Source organism: Camelus ferus, chromosome 5, assembly GCF_009834535.1.
Source record: "Camelus ferus isolate YT-003-E chromosome 5, BCGSAC_Cfer_1.0, whole genome shotgun sequence".
NCBI classification, from domain to species: Eukaryota; Metazoa; Chordata; class Mammalia; order Artiodactyla; family Camelidae; genus Camelus; species Camelus ferus.
The window spans coordinates 61,488,620-61,511,628 of record NC_045700.1 but is presented as its reverse complement, the minus strand read 5'-3'; the positions used below and the strand labels follow the sequence as shown (position 1 = coordinate 61,511,628).

The following is a 23,009-nucleotide window of genomic DNA, read 5'->3' as shown; positions in this document are numbered from 1 at the left end:
TTAATTGTTCAGAGAGATCCCCCTCTGTGATTCGTTCTTGTTTCTACATGTGTCACCAAGTGTGCAAGGCCCAGGCACTCCTTACCCAGGCCTATCTCAGGCTTGTGTTCATAGGAAAGCAACCCCGAGGGATGAGGTAATATCTCCCTTTGGAAGGAGGAGCAGGCTCTCTATAAAAGCAGTGGATTCCCCAATTTCTCCTTTGTATTTTCAGCCCCTTCTAATTGTTCCTTGCATCTTAATGAGCACTCAGGATATGTTTGACATGAGAAATCAAGGACAAAGAATAAGTTATTAAAAGAATACTACTACTAGGAATGAATTCTCCAACTATTATATCTAATTGTGACCCTTGAGTATAATAATAATAAAAAACCAAACAAATACAAATAATAGCTATTTCCTAGTGTCTACTATGTGACTAGTGAGTTCTTAATGCTTTATATTGTTTTAACCCTTGCAACAACACTTTGAGATAGGTAAGAATATCTCCATTTTGCAAATGAGGAAACTGGGACCTAGAGGCATTAAACAGTTTGTCCAAAGTTTCATATCTAGTAAGTGGTGGACACTGGTTCTGAATGCAGCCTTGCTGCTACCAACACCAAAGCTCTCAATTATCTCAGTAGGAAGTTACTGTTATTTTATTTTATTTTATTTTTTTGGTAATAAATGAGAACTTTTATAATGAGCTGTTGTTTGGCATCCAATTATCATCAAGATATGTAGGATGAAAAAACAATCTGTGGGAAAAAAGGGCCTGGTAGATACTTCTGATACATACACAATATAAATCCCAGGAAGATTCTGTCTTAGAAAGACTGCACATAATTGGGCAAATATCATACTGTAATAGAAAGGAACAAATCTGACTCCATTTTAGATCTGTTCCTTTGGCTTTAACCCTGTGCTCTGTTTCCTGAGCTGGTTCTGCACCTTTTGTAAAAGAATTTTACCTATAGGCTGAAGTATACAGGATAGCCTATTCTCAAGGCTCTGATCTTTAAGGTTATTGACACTTTTCTATTCATATAAAGATATAAAGTTGCAGAATAGAAAATATTTATTTTGTTGGAGGTTTACAGGGACACCATGACCTGACCCACGTGGACAGTTGCAAGAACAAAGGATTCCAACACCAAGCAGTTTGCAACAAGCATACCCCCTCCCCTTTTTAGTATACAAGGAGCCTGAATTCTGACTTGGGGAAGACGGTTCTCCTGGACTTTAGTCTACCATCTTCTTGGTCTGCTGTCTTTCCGAATAAAGTTGCTATTCCTTGCCCCCACACCCTGTCTCCCAAATTATTGGCCTGTCCTGTGGCGAGCAGTAGAGTTTGGACTCCGTAACAATACATTATTTTAGGACCACTTGTACCTCATAATTTTTCTGGAAATGGCTTTACTTTGGTAAGAATCAACCCTACAAATATGGTTACAAGTTCCTGAGTATAAAACCAAAGTCAAACAGATGTACAGATACTTTAAAGGAGCACAAGATTGGAATTGACCAGGGTGACCATCCTAGTTCTTTATTGGTATTTCCTCTGGGCCAATCTCTCAATTAGGATTACTGGGACCTCCCCCCCCCCCCCGCCCCTCTCAATGGGCACTGAGTTTGCCCTTAGTTTTCCCTGGTGACAACTAGGACTACATATATCTAAAATCTGGGGACTGATGATGGGCAGGTGAGAACCAATAGAAAGGCAATTTAGAGAAGAAAACGAAGGAAGAAATGCTGGGGTCAAAACTAAAGAAAACCGAGCCGCCTGGGGAAGAAAATGTGTGCAAACCAAGTCCACTGCTTTATTTTATCTCGTCCACTCCTGGAGCTGCACCCTGAGCGTCCAGGGTAACTAGGCAACGAGGTTGCCTCGGTAACGTAGGAAGCACGGAGGGCGCCAACATTCACGGCTCAGGGCGGCCCTTCCGGGCCGAGCCCGCCCGGTGGGAGGGGTGAAGGGTGCCAGGCTCTCGCGAGAGCTGCGTGGGCTTGCCGGCCGCCGTCTTTGCCGTTCCCCTGAGGAATGCGGTTGGCCGGTCAGGGTCTGAAACCCCCGAGTGCTGTAGATGGCGGCTCAGCAAGGGATGCCCACCTCCGCCCTGCGGGGCCTGGAAGAAGCCTTGGGCATGGGCATGACGGTTTCCGGGGACACCAATGAGGCGGTTGCCGCCGAGGGCGCCTACTACCTGGAGCGTATCCTTCCGGTGTAGGCGCGGCCCCCACACGCTGGCCGCGGTAACGGGTGTTGGGGGCGAGGGCGGCCGCTTCCCACTGGGGGTGCCCCGTGTGGCTGGAGGTCACCGCGCCTGTTGAGAGATACCTGTTGGACCTCAAGGTGGCTCCTCCGCCATTCTGACCCCCTGATACCTAACCCACTGTAATTTTTCGCCTCTCAGTAGTCGTAGCCCGCTGTGTTCCTGTTGGAACAAGAGTAGAAGACCTTCAGGAGCCTTCTATTTAGTAGTAACCAGTCAATAAACTTTGCCGTTTTAATTTAAGTAGCACAACAAATTCACTCAATCCTCTTTTCGCTCAGTAGTTTTCTTAAGCCCTCCAAACCTTCAAAATGCCGTGAAAGCAAATTCCATCGGGAAACATTAGGAGATTAGGGAAAGACCCGTGCCTTTGGCTGTAAGAAGAGGAAGCTCGGACTATCAAACCGGATCCTGTCGATGACCCAGTTGTCTAATGCTTAAATGATTTGGTAGCATCGACTTAATGGGAAGTTTCAATTTTGGCTATTTAATGAAAATAATTATTTTTCTCCTTTAACAGCTAAGTAGTAACCTGGTAAGTTGATAAGGCTCAGAGATGTTAAGAAGAAACCAGATCAGATAGTGATGAGCGATTATCGATGGAAAAAAACAGAAAAATTGAATAGCCATAGGTGGAATAATTGGATTCACTGTTTCTTGTGTAAAGCATTGAGCTCCTCTTCTGTAGGCATATAAATTAATGGGGAAACGGGGAGGGTTCATGAAAAAGTGGTATTTACTCCATTATTCAGGCAGATGAGAGAGAGGGTTATCTTTTATTTTTAAAGATATCAAGGAAATTCCAAAAGCTACCTTTTTTCTCTTTGGTCCAGATATAATCCCCCTCACCCAACTTCGATTCAGAGAGTTCAAGGATCCAGTAATGATTCATTTTGGGGCTTTGGCAAACTGATGAACCTGTTCTGACTCAGCCCCAGTGCACATTCCTGCTACAGGGAGCTTTGAAGAACTTGGTTGAAAAGCTCAAAGAAAATATATAGTATCTTATTCAATGCAAACATGATTTTTACAAGAATATGTTTGAATAGTTTGAAATCAATTTAAATGAAATATGTGGGTGCTCTAGTGTCTTCAGTGAGGTTTTATACTCTATTTTCATAGCACTTAATAAACTGTAATACTTCTTTTTAAATTCAGAAATAATCCAATGATTTTTTTCAGAGCTTACCTACATCAAAGTATGAAGTTTTACAGTGTCCATGCTAGAGAATGATAACCAGGCATCTTATCATATCTGTCTGCATTAAATGATTTCTATCACATATAGTTAAATTGTTAATATGAGGCAAACAGCGAGGTAACTTGCAAAAATCTTTTTTGAAATAAATGGTGAGAATTTAATATAACACAACTTTCACTGATGAAAATCAGGTTTACTTAGTTTGCAGGGAGATCCCTGAGTTACAATTGCTAACATATAGCAGTTTGCAAAAAATCTGTCTTACAGACAGGTTTGATTTTCCAAGTAATCATATTTACAAATACAAGCAACTGTAACTTTTCAGGATTTTTTTAATTGAAGTGTAATTGAATGACGTTACATTAGTTTCAGGTGTATAACAATGATTCAATATTTTTATACATTATAAAATGATCACCATTATAAATCTAGTTACTGTAAGTCACCATATAAAGTTATTGCAATATTATTGATTATATTCCCTTTGCTGTACATACAACACCATGGGAGTTGTACCTCTTAATTCTCTTTATCTCTTTCACCCAAACCCCATCTCCCTCTTCTCTGGCAACCAAAAGTTTGTTCTCTGTATCTATGAGACTACTTCTGTTTTGTTATGCTTGTTTGTTTTGTTTTATAGATCCTGCATATAAGTGAAATCATACAGTATTTGTCTTTCTCTGTCTGACTTACTTTGCTTAGCATGATACCTCAAGTTCCAGTCATGTTGTCGCAAATGGCAAGATTTCAATTTTTTAATGGCATTGTGTGTGTGTGTGTGTGTGTGTGTGTGTGTGTGTGTATAACCACATTTTTATCCATTCATCCATTGATGGGCACTTAGATTACTTCCATATTTTGGCTATTGTAAATAATGCTGCAGTAAACATATGGTATATACATCTTTTCAAATTAGTGTTTTGTTTTCTTCAGATAAGTTTCCAGAAGTGGAACTGCTGGGTCATATAGTAGTTCTATTTTAAACTTTTTGAGGAAACACCATACTGTTTTCCATAGTGGTTGCAACAATTTATGTATTCTCAACAATAGTGTGCAAGGATTCCCTTTTCTGCACATCCTCGCCAACACTAACAATTGTTATTTCTTATTTTTTTGATAATAGCTATTTTGACAGATGTGAGGTGATAACCTCATTGTGGTTTTGATTTGCATTTCCCTGATGGTTAAAGATGTTGAGAACCGTTTCATATGTCTGTTGGCTGTCTATATGTGTTCCTTGGGAAAATGCTTTTTCAGGTCTTCTGCCCATTTTTAATTGGATTGTTTATTTTTTGATGTTGAGTTGTGTGAGTTCTTTCTCTACTTTGAATATTAACCCCTTATCAGGTATATCATTTGCAAATATCTTCTTCTTCTATTCAGGAGATTGCCTTTGCCCTTTTCATTTTGTTGATAGTTTTTGTTGCTATGCAGAAGCTTTCTAATTTGATGTACTCCTGCTTGTTTATTTTTGCTTTTGTTTCTTTTGGTTGAGGAGAGGGATCCAAAAAAAAAAAAAAAATCAAAAGCACAGTACCTATGTTTTCTTCTAGGAGTTATATGGTAAAGGTCTTATATTTAAGTCTTTAATCCATTTTGAGTTTGTTTTTCTATATGGTGAAAGAAAATGGTCTAATTTCATTCTTTTGCTTGTGGCTGTCCAGTTTTCCCAACACCATTTATTAAAGAGACTGTCTTCTCTCCATTGTATGTTCTAATTGACCATATAAGTATGAGTTTATTTCTGGGCACTCTATTCTGTTCCATTGATCTTTGTATCTGTTTTTGTGGCAGTGTCTTACAGTTTTGATTACTATAGCTTTGTATCATAGTTTGAAGTCAAGGAGTGTGATACCTCCACCTTTGTTTTTATTTCTTAAGATTGCTTTGATATTCAGGGTATTTTGTGTTTCCATACAAATTTTAGGAGTATTTCTTCCAATTCTTTGAAACATGCTAGTTTGTTATTAGTGCAGAGAAAGAACAGATTTCTGTATATTAATTTTGTATCCTGCAACTTAATTGAATTCATTTATTATTTCTAATAACTTTTGGTGGAGTCTTTGGAGTTTTTCTATAAATAGTATCATGTCACCTGTAAATAGTGAACTTTACTTCTTCCCTTCTGATTTGGCTATCTTTTACTTCTTTTTCTTGTGGCTAGAACTTCCAATAATATGTTGAATAAAAGATGTGAAATTGGGCATCCTTATTTTTTTCCTAATCTTAGAGGAAAAGCCTTAAGTTTTTCATCCTTGAGTTGGATGTGATCTGTGTGTTTGTGAGATATGACCTTTATTATGTTGAGTTATGTTCCCTCTATACCCACCTTGTTGAGAGTTTTTATCATAAATTTATATCGAATCTTGTCAAATGCTTTTTCTACATCTGTTGAGATCATCTTTTATTTCGTTAATATGGTATATATTACATTGTTTGATTTATTGGTATTGAGCTATACTTGCAATCCTGGAATAAATGCCATTCAATTATTATGTATGATCCTTTTAATGTGTTGTTGAGTTCAGTTTGCTAATATTTGTTTAAGATTTTTACGTCTATGTTTATCAGAGATATTTGCCTGTAATTTCCTTTTTTTTTTTTTTGTAGTGTCTGTTTGGTTTTGGTATCATGGTGATCCTAGCCTCGTAGAGTAAGTTTGGAAGCATTCCCTTCTCTTCAATTTCTTGGAATTGGTATTAACTCTTCTATAAATGTTTGGTAAATCTCCTTGTAAAGCTGTCTGGTCCTGAACTTTTGTTTGTTAGGAGTTTTTTAATTACGAATTTAATTTAATTATTAGTATCCAGTGTGTTCAGATTACCTATTTCTTTCTGATTCAGTCTTAGAAGATTATATAATTCTAGAAGTTCATATATTTATTCCAGGTTATCTAGTTTGTTGGTGTGTAATTGTGGTAGTCTCTTTGACTATGTTTCTGTGGTATTGTTGTAACTCCTTTTTCATTTCTGATTTTATTTATTTGGGTTCTCTTTTTTTATTCAACAGTCTGGCTGAAGTTCTATCAATTTTCTTTATCTTTCAAAGAAGTAGCTCTTTATTTCATTGATCTTTTCTCTTGTCTCTGTTTCATTTATTTTTGCTCTGATCTGGAATTGAAGTGGGCTGGGAAAGAGGGGGATCCTGGGCCATGCTGAGTGGGGGCTGCCTTGGTAAGGCAGCTGGAGATGGAATGGCCACAGGCTGGGAACATGCTGGGATGGCTTTGGTAGGTCAGTGAGAGTGCCAGGTGCTATTCAGTCTGCTGCATATGTGCTGATACTCAGAGTCAGTGAGTTTGTGCATGAGCCCTTGAGAGTGGAGATCTGGTTTCTCATAAGAGCCCTCTAGCTCTTCTGTATGTAAGCCCCACTGGTTTTCAAAGCCAGACCTTATGGGGGGCTCATATTCTTGATGCAGGTCTCCTGGCCTGGGGTTACCAACATGGAGCTTGAACCCCTTGCTGTTTTGGAAGGGCCTCCTTTGTGTTTGTGATATCCCCTTCTACTAGTGGGTTGCCACACTGGGAGTGTGGGTCCTGACTAGATCACACCTCTGTTCCTTCTACTGTTATGGTGTAATTTTTCCCCACTTATATCTTTAATAAGAAGAGATGTTCTTCTAGTCTTCAAGTTATTCTCAGAGAGTTGTTCTGTATGTAGTTGTAGTTTTGGTATCTCCATGGGAGGAGGGGAGCTCAAGTTCTTCCTACTCTGCCATATTGATCCCACCCTTCTTTCATGATTTTATTATCTTCTTTATGAATTATCTGGCCACTTTGCTCTTCTTCCATTTCTCTTTGGTTCACTATTTGGGGTTTCAACCAGAAGGTAGTCAGGAGATTACTAAACATTTAACCAATTAGTTTTTTCTACATTCAATCTTCAGGTAAGAGGTTTAGTCATGTGAGAGGCTTTAACTCTTAGTTAAATGAAGTTTGAGAATTACTTTTGAATTTCAGTTATCCCTGTATCTCTGAGCTGTCTTAACATGCATAATTAAGAGTTGACTATATAGTTTTATTTGACATGGTTCTTTAAGGCAATTATGATAGTTGCTGAAGTGAGTCTTTTCTGGGCTTAAAGTCTTTAGTTTTCAGGTAATTTAATTGAGCTATTGTAGTGGATAAATAAAAATGTTAATACTCACTAATGAATCAGAAGTCTGATGTTCTCTACTTTACACATATACTTAATCATTTCTAATCCACTGCATTTCGTCCTGGACGTCCCTTATTTATGACTGAACAGATGCTCCTAGAACAGTAGGCAATGAGCTATCAATATTGAGCAAGGCTTTGAAAGAAGTTGACTTAAAATTCTCTAGGAAATCTCCCTTTTCTTTGCTCTTTAACATTCAGACATAAATAACATGGATAGGTTAGTGTGGTCCAAACCAGAAGCATAGCCATGATCCACATTGGTGGGGAATGGCTTCATTAGTAGAAACCTCACATTCTTTATGACAGTTTAGAGAATGTGTCCAGGAAATAGAATTCTTACCCCTATGGCAACCCTCCCTTGTAACATCTTCGCTATAATGGTGCCACCTGTTTCTCTTCTGAAGCACTTCATGATATCATTGCTTGTGAGTTTTAAACTTGCATAAGGCGAGATATAGACATACATGACATAGTTCTTATCTTACTCAGCTTTCTCCAGAACATTAAGAAATCTAGTCATGGGATATACAAATCCTCTAGAGAACTCTTCATTAGAAAAATATTTGCAGCTTCGTAAAATATAAGGCTAGATTTTACCTATGTGATCTGTAAAGGGGCAAGTAGGTATCTTTAGTAATTGTAAAGAAGGTTGATCGTCTTTTGTGAATGAATCCTCTATTAAAAATCAGTACAACTTGGGTGAGGTTTTCAATTGTAGTAGTGACCAGGGGTTGCCTTTTAATGTGTGGCTGCAGACATCTGGGAAGTGCAGTCTGGAACGTATTGTATTAAGAAAGCTAATGCTTAATTGATTTTTTTTTTATTTGTCTAAAGAAAGAACTTGTTCAAGGAAGAATAGTGGAATGCATGGACTCTAGGGAAGTGGAGCTCCCAAAGTAGTGTTGTTTTTGTTACCTACCTGCCTTTGCATTGATTCTCTGATCCCCTAATAGGCTTTTGATTATTGTTTTATCTTTCTAGGCATTTTAACACTAAGAATTTGACTTCTTAGACTGTGGACATAACTTTGCTGGCCCCTGAAAGGGTCTCATCTGGCCCCAACAACAATTTCTGAGGGTTGAGTGAGTTTAAGACAGTTCTTTGAGGCTAAACAACTCTAGGTGCAGTCCCAAAGTCAATTATTTCCAAACATGCAGAATTAAGGATTACAAACCCTGAAATATGGCGATCACACTAAATTTATACCTCATCTAAGGGTGCATGCTTTTCCTCTTAGGTGATATCCTTAGCCATTTTCTCACTGCAGTAGTAATGTCTGCTGATAACTTTGTTTAATTAAAACTGAACTTTTGCTATTTTAAAAAAATTATTTTATTTGTTGCTTTTAACATTTAGTTATTTTTCTCCTCTAGAATGTTACTTCTCTGGAATATTTATAGTATTAAGTGAGAAGATACTTGTAAAATCCTTAATAATCATTAGGTTCTCAAGTAGTGTATTCTTTATTATCATTGGAAAACTGAATTTGCCCATGGGTGCTTTGTTGCATCCTACATGTATTCAAATAAAAAGGATAGACAATCTGAATGTAGAATGTAGATCAAGAGGCATATTACTAAACTGGGAGTGCTGAATTTGACATGCATAAAAATTTTGGAGAGAAAAGTTTGTATTTTGTTCTGTGTCCTCTAGTCTGGGCACACTTTAATGTGCAAATGAATCAAAGACATATATCTTTAAATGGAGATTCTAATTCAACATGTCCGGGTCTGGGCTGACATCCTGCATTGTTAACAAGTTCCCAGGTGCTACTGGTGCTTCTGGTCTAAGGACTATAATTGGAGTAGCAAGGCTGTATTGTATGGTAACCTCTAGCCTTTATATTTTCAGATAGAGGTATAATATGTAGACCCCATATCTTTGGGTCTCCTGATTTAGAAGTTGGAAAAACTTACACCACTACTCCACTATAAGAACTATGAGTCCTATACATTGAAAGAAAGTTGGGGAGGAAGGTATAGCTCAATGGTAGATCATGTGCTTAGTATGCACAAAGTCCTGGGTTCAATCCCTGGCACCACCAGTTAAATAAAATAAATAAATAAATAAATAAATACCTAATTACCTCCCCCCTCAAAATAAACAAAAGAAATTTAGAAAAGTAATTTTTATATATATATTAAAAAGTTATCTTCCAGCTTCTGAGGCAGAGATGTGCAATAGCTGTTTAGGGTAGGAATGGCCAGTAAATTTCCACTCTTGCTAATTCTGTTGAATTGGTAGTGATTCCCTGGCATGTGGTGTTAATAAGACTGGAAAGGAAAGACTGAAGGAGGCAAACAGCAGTGGGGAATATGGCAGCAAGTTTGCCAGTTATTTGCCACCTTTGGTCTATATTGTTCAGTTAACTATTTAAACTGGCTTTTCTAAGAAAGGGAACATGACTGTGATGTTTGCTCTTTACATTTCTTTTTATTTCAATGTAATGAGTAAAATGCTGATCATGGAGGATCCAGGCTAGATTTTAGATGCCTCTGTGTGCATTGATTCTGCAGTGATGACAAAGATTATAAGGCAATTTCTGTCTATAGTAGCTTGGACATCATATAAACTATAATTAGCTATATGTTTCACTCTGGTTCTTTATAAAGATGGTGCTACTAGCAGTGATCACTGCCTACTAATGCTTGTGAGGAACTTTGTAGGCTACTCTCATCTGAAAATTGTTCCTTTCTTTCTGGCTGTGGTCCGTTTGCAGAACCTTGTTTGTAACCCCATCATACCAACTGTCACCTCAAGCTCTGCTCCATTAGGCCAGCTGAAATGCTTCTCTGAAGCTTCTTGCAGTTGTGTCTTCTGTGGTGTGGTGATAGATTTGGGGCTTCCTGGCAGTTTCACTGTGGGTGTATATTGGCCTATTTTCTGACAAGATCTACAAGGTCAGGATCTGGTGCAGATTCTGCTGGTGCAGAAGCTACCAGTTAGTTCACCCAGGGTGATGAAGTACCAGGGAACTAATTCATAGTATACAAACTCACAAGTACTACTAAATTCCTTGCAGAGCAAGTGGAGATGTGGAGGAGTAGGACCCTTAGTCTGAGTCCAGGCTGTGACCCCAGGATATAGTATCTGGCCTGGAAGGGATGTGTTACTGTGGACAGTGGCTGCAGGCCAAGGGGGAAGGGAAGCCACAGATAGTACCCTGGGCAAGATCAGACTAGAAAACCAGGCACAGTATTAAGTGTTAAGTCAAGCTCAAGCAGGCAGAAAGGCAGGAACTAGATCTGAGGGGAATAGACAGAATAGAAAAAAATGAACTTTGGAACTGGAGTTCAGTAATATTTTTTGATGAAATACTAGGCAGGTAATGGGAAGGGAGTTTTGTAAGGGCTCAGAGTCAGCTTGGCTAAGAAACTGACTTTTGTGCTTATTTCAGCAACACATTTACTAAAATTGGAATGATACAGAGAAGATTAGCATGGCCCCTGTGCAAAGATGACACGCTAATTTGTGAAGCATTCCATATTTTTTTGAGATGTGCATACTACTATATACAAAATAGATATACAACAGGTTTTTTTCTGTATAGTACAGGGAACTATATTCAATATCTCGTAGTAACCTATAATGAAAAAGAATATGAAAATGAATATACATATATATGACTGAAAAATTATACTGTTCACCAGAAATTGACACATTATAAACTGAACATTATATACTTCAATTAAATTAAAAAGAAAAAAGAGAGTGCTTTTAGGCCAGAAAGCCAATTTATTATTCTGCAGTGGAAAAATAACTTTGCATGAAAATTGTGACCAGTTTAATTGCATGGACGTTTCCTAGAGAATAGGCTCACCGAAGAGATTAGACAACAGATGAGAAAGTTGCTTAGTACAAGTAGAATCAGAGTAAAGGGTTTTATCTTTCAGGCAACTCTTGATGAATTGCCCATTTCCACTCTACCAATATTGCTTCTAAAGCACCTTTTTCACCTTTTTCACACACAGTGCTCCATCAGATCCTGCTTCATTCTGTCTTTTCAAGAGGATCAATGTCTGTATGGTCCACAGTGTTCTCTTTATGAGAAGCTAAGGGTGTAATTTCTCTCAGGCTTCTGATCCAGAAATTGCTATACATCTGCTGAGAATCTCATCTGTTTTCATTGGATGGATACTGAATTGATCTCTGATTACATTCCCCTCTTTACCCTGACTGCTGGGAAGCTTAGAATCAAACCTGTGGCTTGTATTTAACGAAGTTCATGAAACTTTATGGCATGTACTGCATCTTTAGGTTTCTTTTACTTCTATTTCCCTTTCTCCTCTAATTTCCATGTTCATTTATTTTTATCTTCCTGTAGCTGTCTGCATATTTGTAAACTGACACAGAATTGTTTTGGGATTTGTTTGTGCATTTGTCCATGTGTTTCTAGCCAGCTAGCCAGCTAGACAGATGCATACAAACATACATGCCAAAGTACATTTACTTCTTCAGTAACAATGCAACATCACGTTTCAGCTGAGTTGCTTCTGGGAAGATTTTCTGTACAAGTCATATGTCTGTACTAAAAATAATTAAGGAGGACACTGATTCCTGCTTTGGGTATTTGTCCTCTGCTTGACCTTTTGTTGGGTTAATCTCTTGCCCTTGGTTTATTTAATCTTTGGGTGTATAGCCCTGTAAATCTTTTATACTTCTTCTTCCTTTAGGGTCTTCAAACTGAGCTATTTAAAGAATTTAATTTATCTGTTAGTAATATAACACTTGAGAGTTTGGAAAACAAACAAGTGAGGGTTCATTACTGAGGATATTGGTAAAAATTGCTTATTGCTATTGTGTCACTGTAGAAACAATAGCGTGTCGTTGAAGAATCATGTCATTTGATTCAGGAAACTTTGTCACTTGTAGCTATGATTTTGGCCAAATCTGTTAATCTTCCTGATTCAGTTTCCTTTTTTTTTTTTTTTTTTTTTTCAATTTAGAAGTGACTATATCTGTGCTATTCAATCTCACAGGGTTATAAGAGTATATGTGGTTATGATCCATGTGACAATACTTTCCAAGCTTTATAAAATGGTAGTTATTTTTTCATTTACTCTTTTTGATTGTGGGGAAACAGAATATATTATTAGAGATTAAAATCCATTGCCTAGAATATTTTTTGGCTAGCAGTCTACAAGTGTTGTTTGATATTTCCAAATCATCGAGGACAAATCACTTTTTCCTCTACATATAGCCATATTTAAGAAGCTTTGCTTTGATGTTTCTTCCTCATAGTAATCTTGTCAGCAGTTGGCTTATTTATAATTATAAAGTCTATCCAGATCATTTTATATTTACTTCTTTGTGAAATTTATTATGATATAAGCAGTGATGAAGGATGGCATTACTTTTCTAACAACTTAAAGGCAAGTGACTGCCTACAAAATCAAACTCCAATAGCTGTTTCTCAGAAGGGGATGTATTTTCCATAAAAAGAGGCTGAATTTCTGTAGCTGAACCTTAGGAAATTTTATTTCATTAAGTGAAAATGTATCCGAAAAATAGAAATCTAGAAAAGGAAGAAAATTCAGAATGTCTTTTATTTATCCATTTATCTTAACATATGGAGGAACTAGATCATGGGAGACTTAACGAGGCCTCTCCACAGGTTCTCATCTCTTTCTAGAACAAGGAAAATAATAACAGATACTTGTATAGCATTTACTATAAGCCAGGTACCAGTCTGAATGATTTAAGTATGTTAATCCTTTAATACTCTTGAAACCTTATGAGTTAGTATGGTAGCCAGCCTCCAAATGATACCCATCTCCTGGTATAAATGCTCTGATATAGTATCTTTACATACTGAGTAGAGTTGACATATGTAACCAATAGGATGCTGAACAAATGATGATACATGACTTGTGAGGCTTGTTCATAAAAGACATTGTGGCTTCCACTTTGTTTTCTGGAATTGCTTGTTTTGGAGGTAGCTAGCCACCATGTCTTGAGGAGGCTTAAGAAGCCTGTGAAGAAACCCACATAGGGAGGAACTGAGGCTTCCAGCCAACAGTGCCAGTTAGCCATCTTAGAAGTGGATCCTGTTGAATCATTTAAGCCTTTAGTTGACTGCAATCTTCATTGCCATCTTGACAGATTTCATGAGAGACCTCGAATCAAAGTTTTCCAACTAAGTCACTACTGAATTCTTAACCACAGGGACTTGAGATAAAGGATGCTTATTGCCTAAATTTTGGGGACTTTGTTGTGTAGATTTTGATATCTAGAAATGAGGTTCTAATGTAAGAAATACCTAAATACCTCAGAATGGCTTTGGAATTGAATATTAGGCAGATGGTGAAAGCACTTTAAGTAGAATGTTAGTGAAAGCTAATACCTTGAATGTTAGTGGTAGCCTGATGGTCTTTAAGGAGGTTGCTGGCAAGCAATTAAAGGAAGTGTGAGGCAAATGCTGTTGGAAACTGTTGTGAAACAGTAGATCACTAATGTATAGGTGGGTAATTCTCTCCTGGTGCTTAGTATGAGCAAGTCCAGGCTATGGGGTGGACTGCAGGTGTGCAATTTTTTGTTTGCTTCTTGTTTTTAAATCTACTTTTACCTAGTTATTTTTTTTAGCCTAAATTACTTTTCACTCTATTAATGGGAGAGACACTCATGTTTGACAATTAAATACTGGTCCTTTGACAGTTATCTGGTGCCTGAGGATTGGTGACAACTGAACTAGGCTTAAGTGTCTCCTTAAGTAGTAAGACAGACGGTGACGTTATTGCTTATGGTGGGGCTGAGAAACAAGAATGCATTATCTTTTAGAGGTTTAGAACTGTGTGTAAGATAGTTGGCAAACACTTCAAGTGTTTGTATAGCACAGCAAACCCATATAGAATAACAAGAGAAATAGTGTAGCACAGTGAAACCTGAACTCCTGGGGCTGATTCCCAACTCTGTTAGGCCCTGGTTGTGTAACTTTGTGCCTTTGAGTCCTGATCTGTAAAACGGAGATAATAATAGTTCCAGCCTCATAGGTAAGATGAGGATGAAGTAAGTTAATGCATGTAAACTCTCAGGACAGTGCCTGGCTCCTATTAAATACTAAGTAAGTGTTATCAGTTCTTATTACAAACAGCAGAAGTTCTTATACACAGCTTCAGCTTACTCTTGGAGGATGGAATAACAGAGACAATTTCTTATAACCAGCAGCAAAATGAAAACTAGGCTAATCTCATCCTTGATTTTCATAACCACTACTGTGCATTGAGGTGTTTTATTTTATACCTTTATACTTGGCATAATCAAGTCTGTACATTTGAAAAAAATGTAAACCTACCAACCAAGCAACAAAGCAGGATTACTGCTATATGTTGTGATTTCTTTTAAAACTGAATGTTACATTGAAGTCTTCATTTGTAATTAGAGTAACTTGTAATTTTTGAAGGTCTTACAGCAATGCTATTAGAATTTTTATTAGAATGATTTCCACTGATATTTTAATGCTGATATATCTTGATAATTTATGAACTACTGAATTACTACTATATAGTTTATATTTGCTTAAAAATTAGACTGCCTTTCCTGAGAGGATAATTAAATTTTAAAATTGAGATATATAAGAAAGAGAGTGGAGATGTGATTAACTTTTATGGATGAAAACATTGAAGTCTATTTTTTAACTTATATTTGAATCTTGGTGAGCTTTTGTTTTTTCATTTGGAACACTTTAAACCAAAAAAAGAAGTCAAGCTGAACTGTGAACGACTCAGGGACTCTGGAAAATTTAGTATGGTTTTAGATAAATTTGAAAAATTTACTGTTACAATTTTCCTGTCCATCATTTCTTATCTCTTCCTAATTTATTTTATGATGCTGTGTACATTTTCATTAGCCTTCTTAGAATCAAGTTGGAAATTATTAGATAGTAAATAGATAAAAATTTAGTTTTTCATGGGTTTGGGTTGTGTAGAACAATAATTTAAAATAATAATTAAAATTTTTTGTTTTAAAATATTTCCTATAGTTGTAAGCTGTATGGGAAGACAAATTTTAAAAATAACTTTAATTTACATATATTTACTAACTTGGTGAAATACTCAGATCTACTACTGTATTTTAACATTACATCAATTTTTAAATATAATAATTTTATTTCATTTATTTTGAGATTAAAACTTGACAGTATATTTAGAGGTCACCCTAACTGAAGCATCTGAAGATGATTATGAATATGAAGAGGTAATTTGTTCATTTTACATCCTTATTTTGTAAATTCATTACAGTCATTTTTGTTAAATACTCATTTTATTTTTAATCAATTTTTTTCTTAAGTGATGGTAGGTTTTGAACTCAATTTAACTAATACCAGCTGGTTAAGAGTAAGGTGTGAAATTCTATTTAAAAATTTAGATTTGTTAATACATCTGGCTCTTTTGGTTTTCCTGTTACTTGTCCTTCAGAGTCAGCTCTTTATCACCCATGGATCTGAACCACACTCTGTCATCTCTGTCTAGCAGGTATTCCTTATCATCTAGTCTGCAGGGTTTCCAGATTCCTGCTACCTGCTGGAGCTCAGATCCTATGCTTCCTTCCAACTTAGCTATTCTTCTGTCTAATGTGGTTACTATTTCAACCTTTCCTTTAATTCATTGTTCCAGTGAGACCAATCATTACCTCTGAGACTTGGAGGGCAGAGTCACTCCTAGATGACAGAAGCTGTGAATAAAACTGTCTGGAAGCCAGCCTGACAGTTGTGGCCTGGGCAAGCAGGAGACAGGGTGAACACAGAAGATAGGCTTTGTATTACTACTGGTAAAACAGAGAGAATATTAATACATAACTACCTGAAATTACTGCATGAGTTGATAAATGTAAAGGGCTTAAAACTGTCATCAGTACACAAGAAGCAGGCAATACGTGTTAACTCTCATTAATATCATAGTTAGAGTCAATTGCCTTCTTCCAAGAACTTAACATTCAGGCAGTGAGTTTTGTTTTGTTTTGTTTTTTAATATTAGACTCAATTTAACAGAGATTTGCAGTTGCTAGTAGTTATGAAAAAGTAATGGTGGAGAAAATCTGGGATGAGGAGAGAATGATGGCTTTTAGGTGGCCTAACATCTTTTTTCCAGCAGTTGTTAGACTACATTTGTCATTATAGATAAAAGCTATTGCCCATAAGCTAATCTCAAGTTCATTAGAAGTGACATTGAGTGATGTTTACAAGGAAGTCAGAGGGCTGCCTGCTTGTTAGTTGTACATTTTTCATAGATCTTCAGAATGACACGGTATCTTACATAAAGTGTATTTCTATGATCCTTTGTTTTATAAGGAAAATTATTATTTTTTTTTGTTTCCTAGGTTGACCATCTTTTTTTTTTTAACATTTTTTATTGATTTATAATCATTTTACAATGTTGTGTCAAATTCCAGTGTTCAGCACAATTTTTCAGTCATTCATGGACATACACACACTCATTGTCACATTTTTTTCTCTGTGAGTTATCATAACATTTTGTGTATATTTCCCTGTGCTATACAGTGTAATCTTGTTTATCTATTCTACAATTTTGAAATCCCAGAGGGAAAATTATTTTTAAAATGAAAATAAAGTATTTTTATATTCCTGCTAACTCTTTCTATCCTTCTCTTTCTCTGTGATTTAGATACCAGATGACAACTTTAGCATTCCAGAAGGTGAAGAAGATCTGGCAAAAGCAATTCAGATGGTCCAAGAACAGGCTACAGATACGCAAATTTTGGTGAGAATTTGGAACAGAACTATAGCCTATAGTTCAATGGTGCTACTTTTTTATATGAAGTTTCAAAAGTCATGTAAACTTTAATAGCAGCTAAGTAAGTAAATGGATAAATGAATCACTGAATGAAAAAAATTATGATCCAAACTGTAATTGCATTTTTCTATCTGGTATCATGCTAGAAGGTGTTTGTAAATCCAAAGATGAATCCAAGAAAGACAACTGGGGAATAAATACAGTGTAGTAGCTGTCATATCTACTGAACCAAATATCAGTAACTCTTTTTTCACCAATTTCTCATGAGCTTTCTTTTACTATAACCTTACAAGTGTTAACTCTCTAGATTTGTGACATATTTATAGCTGGTTGACTCTTATTTAAGTTTTTACATTTTTTTTTTGAGTTCTTTGAAACAATGCTATGCAGAAAATTCACAAAAGTTTTCCTTAAGCATTTAAAATTAAATATGGATACATTTTATGAAAGTCATTTATGTATTTCTGATTTGGATTTTATTTCTATAGTATTTTGTCTTCAAAAACTAGCTTTAAGTTGTACCATGGCCTTTCTGTTTTAAGAATATTTATTGCTTATGAAACCAACTTCATTTTGTTACGATTTTATTACATCTGTTCGTAAGCAAGATACATTTTCTTCTATGCTAGAGGATAGTAGTAGTTCCTATTCAATGAGGACTTTTAAAATTTTCATTAATGATTGCAGGTAAAAGATCATCATACTATTAAGAATGTTAAATATAGTTGAAATTATTGAAAAATTGAAAGTTTGGAAATTAAGTAGTTGTATTAGTTAAAAAATTAACAAGGACTATTTTTCCAATAGTTGACATTTAAATGAATTCTTATAATCTTCTTTAAACCTAGGTAATACATATGAAAAATTTGATAATTGATGCATGCTTTATTTCATAATTTTAGATTGTCTATGTACTATACAATATCAGTTTTTGAGGGGTGCAGTGGTTCTGAATTATGATTTTAAATATAGTTTCATTATTTATAAAGTGATTATTGAAAAATTAAAATATAAAAAATGTTATTATCTATAACAAATGTATAATTTGTTTATATTGTCAATTGTTTCTTGATTTTTTTTTTTAAGTGGAGGTACTGGCGATTGAACTCAGGACCTTGTGCATGCTAAGCATGCACTCTACTACTGAGGTATACCCTCCCTGCTGTCAGTTGTTTCTTGAAACTAAAGTGTTTTTTGTAAGTGTGAATATAAGTAGGAACAGGAATACAGACCCCCCCACATGCATATACACACAATTATATTCCTTCAAAATATTCGTATGTAATTTTATGATAAAAAGTCCACTTACATTCAAGCTGGATTTTCCCTTCTACACTGTGAGCCTTCCTGTTAGCATATTATTGCCATTTTGGGAGAGAATTCTTTAGCTGCTTTGGTTCTTGATTTTTTTTTAATTTCGGGGGTGCAATTTCAAAGGCCCTTTGTCTTGCTATAATTCTATAATAATATAATTTTTATAAACTTATAATTTTGATCTTTAAAGATAACAGTAACAAGGCACCCAAATCATATAATTATTAAGTTTACTGACATCTCCCCTCCTCCTCCTCTAAAAATAGAAAGCATTTCTTTGAAATATTCAAGAGTTTTTTGAGAAGATTAATTGGTAAATGAACCAAACCACTATATTATTTAACATATTTATCAATAGTTCTCAAAGTACTGTTGGATATTTGGTAGGGGTCCCCAAGATTCCTTTCAGGGGTTTTGAGTTGTCCTCGATTTTTTGGCTACACATCTGGCTGTTGGATTTTCTTTTTTTTCCCCATCTTTTAAAATTGAAATATAGTTCATGTACAATATTATGTAAGTTATAGGTGTACAATATAGTGATTCACGACTTTTAAAGGTTATACTCCATTCAAAGTTATTATAAAATACTGTCTATATTCCCTATGTTGTACAATATATTCTTGTAGCTTATTTTATACACAATAATTTGTACCTCTTAATCCTCTACCTCTATATTGCCCCTCCTCCCCTTCCCTACTAGTTCATTTTCTATATCTGTGAGTCTGTTTCCATTTTGTTACATTCACTAGTTTGTTGTATTTTTTGGATTCCCCATGTAAGTGATATCATACAGCATTTGTCTTTCCCCGTCTAACTTATTCACTTAGCATAATATTCTCCAAGTCCATCTGTGTTGTTGCAAAAGTCAAAATTCCGTTCTTTTTTATGGCTGAGTGGTATTGCGTTGTATATATACACCACATCTTCTTAATCCATTCATCTGTTGATGGACACTTAGGTTGCTTCCACATCTTAGTAATTGTAAACAATGCTTCTGTGAACATTGACTCCCCTGTATCTTTTTGAATTAGTTGTTTTTGTCTTTTTTTTTTTGGATACATACCTAGGAATGGAATTGCTGGATCATTTGGTAGTCAAATTTTTAGTTTTTTGAGGGACCTCCATAATGTTTTCCACAGTGTTTGCACAAATTTACCTTCCCACCAACAGTGTATGAGGGTTCCCTTTCCACCACATCCTCGTGAAACTTTTGTTATTTGTGTTCTTGATGATAGCCATTCTGACAGGTGCAAGATGTGGATTTTCTTCTTATAGCTCAACCAAGACAGCATATCACAACAGGTTGAATGCAGAAGCAAATATCAGGATCCAGCCATGTCCCCTAGACATTTGAAGAGTTTTGTAACAGTGCCACTCTTCCTACTGTTTTTTTGTTTGCAATATTTTTTTTATAAAAATATGTTAATCTGTGGTACTGTGTAAAAGTTTTATTATAGTTATTTAAAAAATATTAAAATATTTAATTTCTAATGTAGTAACTGTCGATAGAGATAATATAAAAAAAGCTGTTTGGGGTCTTCAGTAATTTTTAAGAGTATGCAAGTGTACTGAGAACTTAATGTATGAGAATTTTATAGAATTTTATTCTAAGATATTTTCCTATATGTTTATTAAGAATTACAATCAAATATTTTTCTTGATAAAATTATGTTATAACAAAAAGGATTAGTAAGTTTGTATTCCTTTCACTTAGACTTTGGTTTCATGAAAGTTCAGTGCCTTTATTTTAAATCTTACATATCATAAATGCTAATGAATTAAATACATAAAATAATTTTCATTACTTTTATAGGCTCAGTGACTTAAATCACAATAAGAGGAGCTGTTTATCACTGTTGAGCTTCTAGTCCCTTGATGTACCCATTTAATTTCAGTTAAAGAACCAGGCTACTTGTACCCCAAGTCTCGCCTATAGATTCTCCAAGCCGCTATATTTGATTTGACTTGAATTAAAGAGTTGATTCTCACTAGTCAAAAAAACAAAAAACAAAAACAAAACAGTTTTAAAAGGAACTCACTGACTTTGGAATAGTTCAAAATATATCAAGACACTTTTGATGTATGGTCCAGTAATTCTTTGCTATTCAACATTGAATTAATCCTTGAGTCCCATCGGATTTTATGTTTTCAGCATATTTCATATCCTTGTCCTTGCTTTCATTCCTCACTTAGTTTCCCTTAGATTCACCTTCTGTCTTCTCTCATCAGAGCTACTGTCATGCTGCTGGTACTGTGTTTCCTTCTTCTTCCACCTAAGAGAGGTTTTTAAACACAAATTTGAATTTATCGCTCCTCTGCTTAAATCACCAGTGTCTCCATCCTTCTGTCTGCCTTTGCCTTCTTGATATGCATTTTGTCTGGCTTTTTAACTTTCTCTTTGGCCTTTCTTCATAAGACTTTGACTTTGAATGAAATAAACTTGCATTCTTTGTCTTTGCCTCTGATGTTTTTCTTGCCTCGAATTTCCTTCCATCCTTATTCATCCCTTGAACTTCCTCTTCCGTAAACTCCAACTTAATAATCTTCTTAATAAAGCCTTCATTCACCTACCCAAGATCAGTGAAATACTTTTCACCTTTATCTATTACTTTACCAAGCCTACCTCTAATTTTGCACTCATCACACTATCTAGAAACCTGTCTACTTAGAAAACTGCAACTTTATAACTTTCATACAGAAAAATAAGCTACATCCTAGAGCTACTTTTATTATCCAACAGATTTCTGAATTACATGTGGATGGATTTTTTTTTTAATAATTCAGCATTCTGCAAAGTGAGGCATGTTTGCTGGTTTTTAGAGTGCTTTCTCTTTTTGTGATTATTATGAGGTGTTTTATTAACATCATCATTAAATTAATTATAAAGTTGTAATAAGAGTTGTATGTAATATATAATTGAGATAAAAGTGCAACTTAAAATTATGTAAACGTACCTATTGATTTTGTGTATGGTAACTGTGTAGACATATAAACAGCTTTTATAATCAAACCTAATCACAAATACTGGAGCTTCTGTATTGTTGTTTTTGTTTACATGTATTGTTTTTACTCAACTAGTCTTTCAGTTCTTTGAGACAGGGACAATCTCTTATTCATATTTAATTCCTAACACACATAATGCCTGGCATATGGATGATGTTCAGCAAATACATGTTAAGTGAATATTATATGTAAAGATAAAAAAGACATTTATAATCACAGTACAGCTAGGAACGTGTGTGTGTGTGTGTGTGTGTGTGTGTGTGTTGTGTGTAATGCTGAAGGACTATGTATTAGACACATAAATATATTGACAGGATTATAAATCTCAATGTGTAAGTAAGAACTATGGCAGTTCAAGGTGGTTGGATTTCTGTTTTGGGTGTTTCAAGGTGTCTGTATCAGGTGTATTCAGGAAGAGAAACACATTTATTTGAGAGCACAGGAATCTTGTATGTTGCAATCATATATACATGCATCCTGTAAGCAGCCCTTGGGCATCTTTAGAAACTACAGTAGGTACAAGCTCTCTGTCTTCACTTTCCTCCTATGTTTCTGATTCCTTCAGCCTCCATCCATCTCATCTTAAAATATCTTATTCAAATTTATTGACCCAAAATGCCAAGGCAGCATTTATTATTGTATAATGAATGTTTGCGTCTACCTGTATTATACCCTCACCTAACAGTTTTATATATATTAATCTTGTACCACAGTGCAGCTACTTGATGGATGGCAGGCATGGCATGCTGTACTCTGCTACTTTGGCATCTCCCATGCTGTTTGACATAGATTCCTACATGTAATCAACATTGCTATATAATATAATTTTTAATGATCTTAGGAAAGAGATTTGAAATTATTCTGCATGAGCTTTAAAAGTTATTTAAGACCCTATCATTTGTTGGGAATTTCCTGTAGCCCCCCAGATTTGCTTAAACTCACCACTATTTCTATTGTCATAATAGCTAGTAGTAATCAGCATCAGCATGAAAGTGTTTATAGAACTTTTGAAAAGGATTTTTTTATGGCAAAAAAGATTCTCTTTCCTCAGTGCCTTTCTAGGTAAGCATTCTGTGTAACTTAGTATGTGACCAGTACCAAGTCGGGAAGGAGAAGTAGAAAGGAAAGTCCACTGCTGTGTTTCTATAGGTGAAAATAGCTCTAACTATTCAACTGGTCTGCAGTGAGATTAGTGAGTTCTTGCCCAATGAGAAGAAAATGAATGTACTCCGGAGACACTGGTGCTGTTGATAGTTTTAAGAATCTACCCATTACTTGATTTATTTTATATACTGACTTATGTGATATGGTAGTTTTTATGA

The 23,009-nt window shown here is 35.5% G+C and overlaps 1 protein-coding gene and 1 non-coding gene across 7 annotated transcripts in view; both read left to right on the top strand.

The window, feature by feature from the left end:
* The first annotated feature begins 2,002 nt into the window (after positions 1–2,002).
* SPAG16 (sperm associated antigen 16) overlaps positions 2,003–23,009 on the top strand; it is a 779,129-nt gene continuing 758,122 nt past the window's right edge. For 3 of the 6 annotated variants that reach the window (XM_032479927.1, XM_032479929.1, XM_032479928.1), the window contains exons 1-3: positions 2,003–2,196; positions 15,768–15,814; positions 17,242–17,337. In XM_032479927.1, the coding sequence (XP_032335818.1) occupies positions 2,070–2,196; positions 15,768–15,814; positions 17,242–17,337 (270 nt within the window). In that variant the 5' untranslated portion in view covers positions 2,003–2,069. Of the gene's footprint in view, positions 2,197–15,767; positions 15,815–17,241; positions 17,338–18,456; positions 18,519–23,009 lie in introns of those variants that run through there. The other 3 variants (XM_032479930.1, XM_006184301.3, XM_014558900.2) reach the window with 3 other exon arrangements.
* LOC116663926 lies at positions 11,006–11,112 on the top strand. Its single transcript, XR_004320282.1, has one exon. It is a non-coding gene; the product is annotated as a U6 spliceosomal RNA (small nuclear RNA).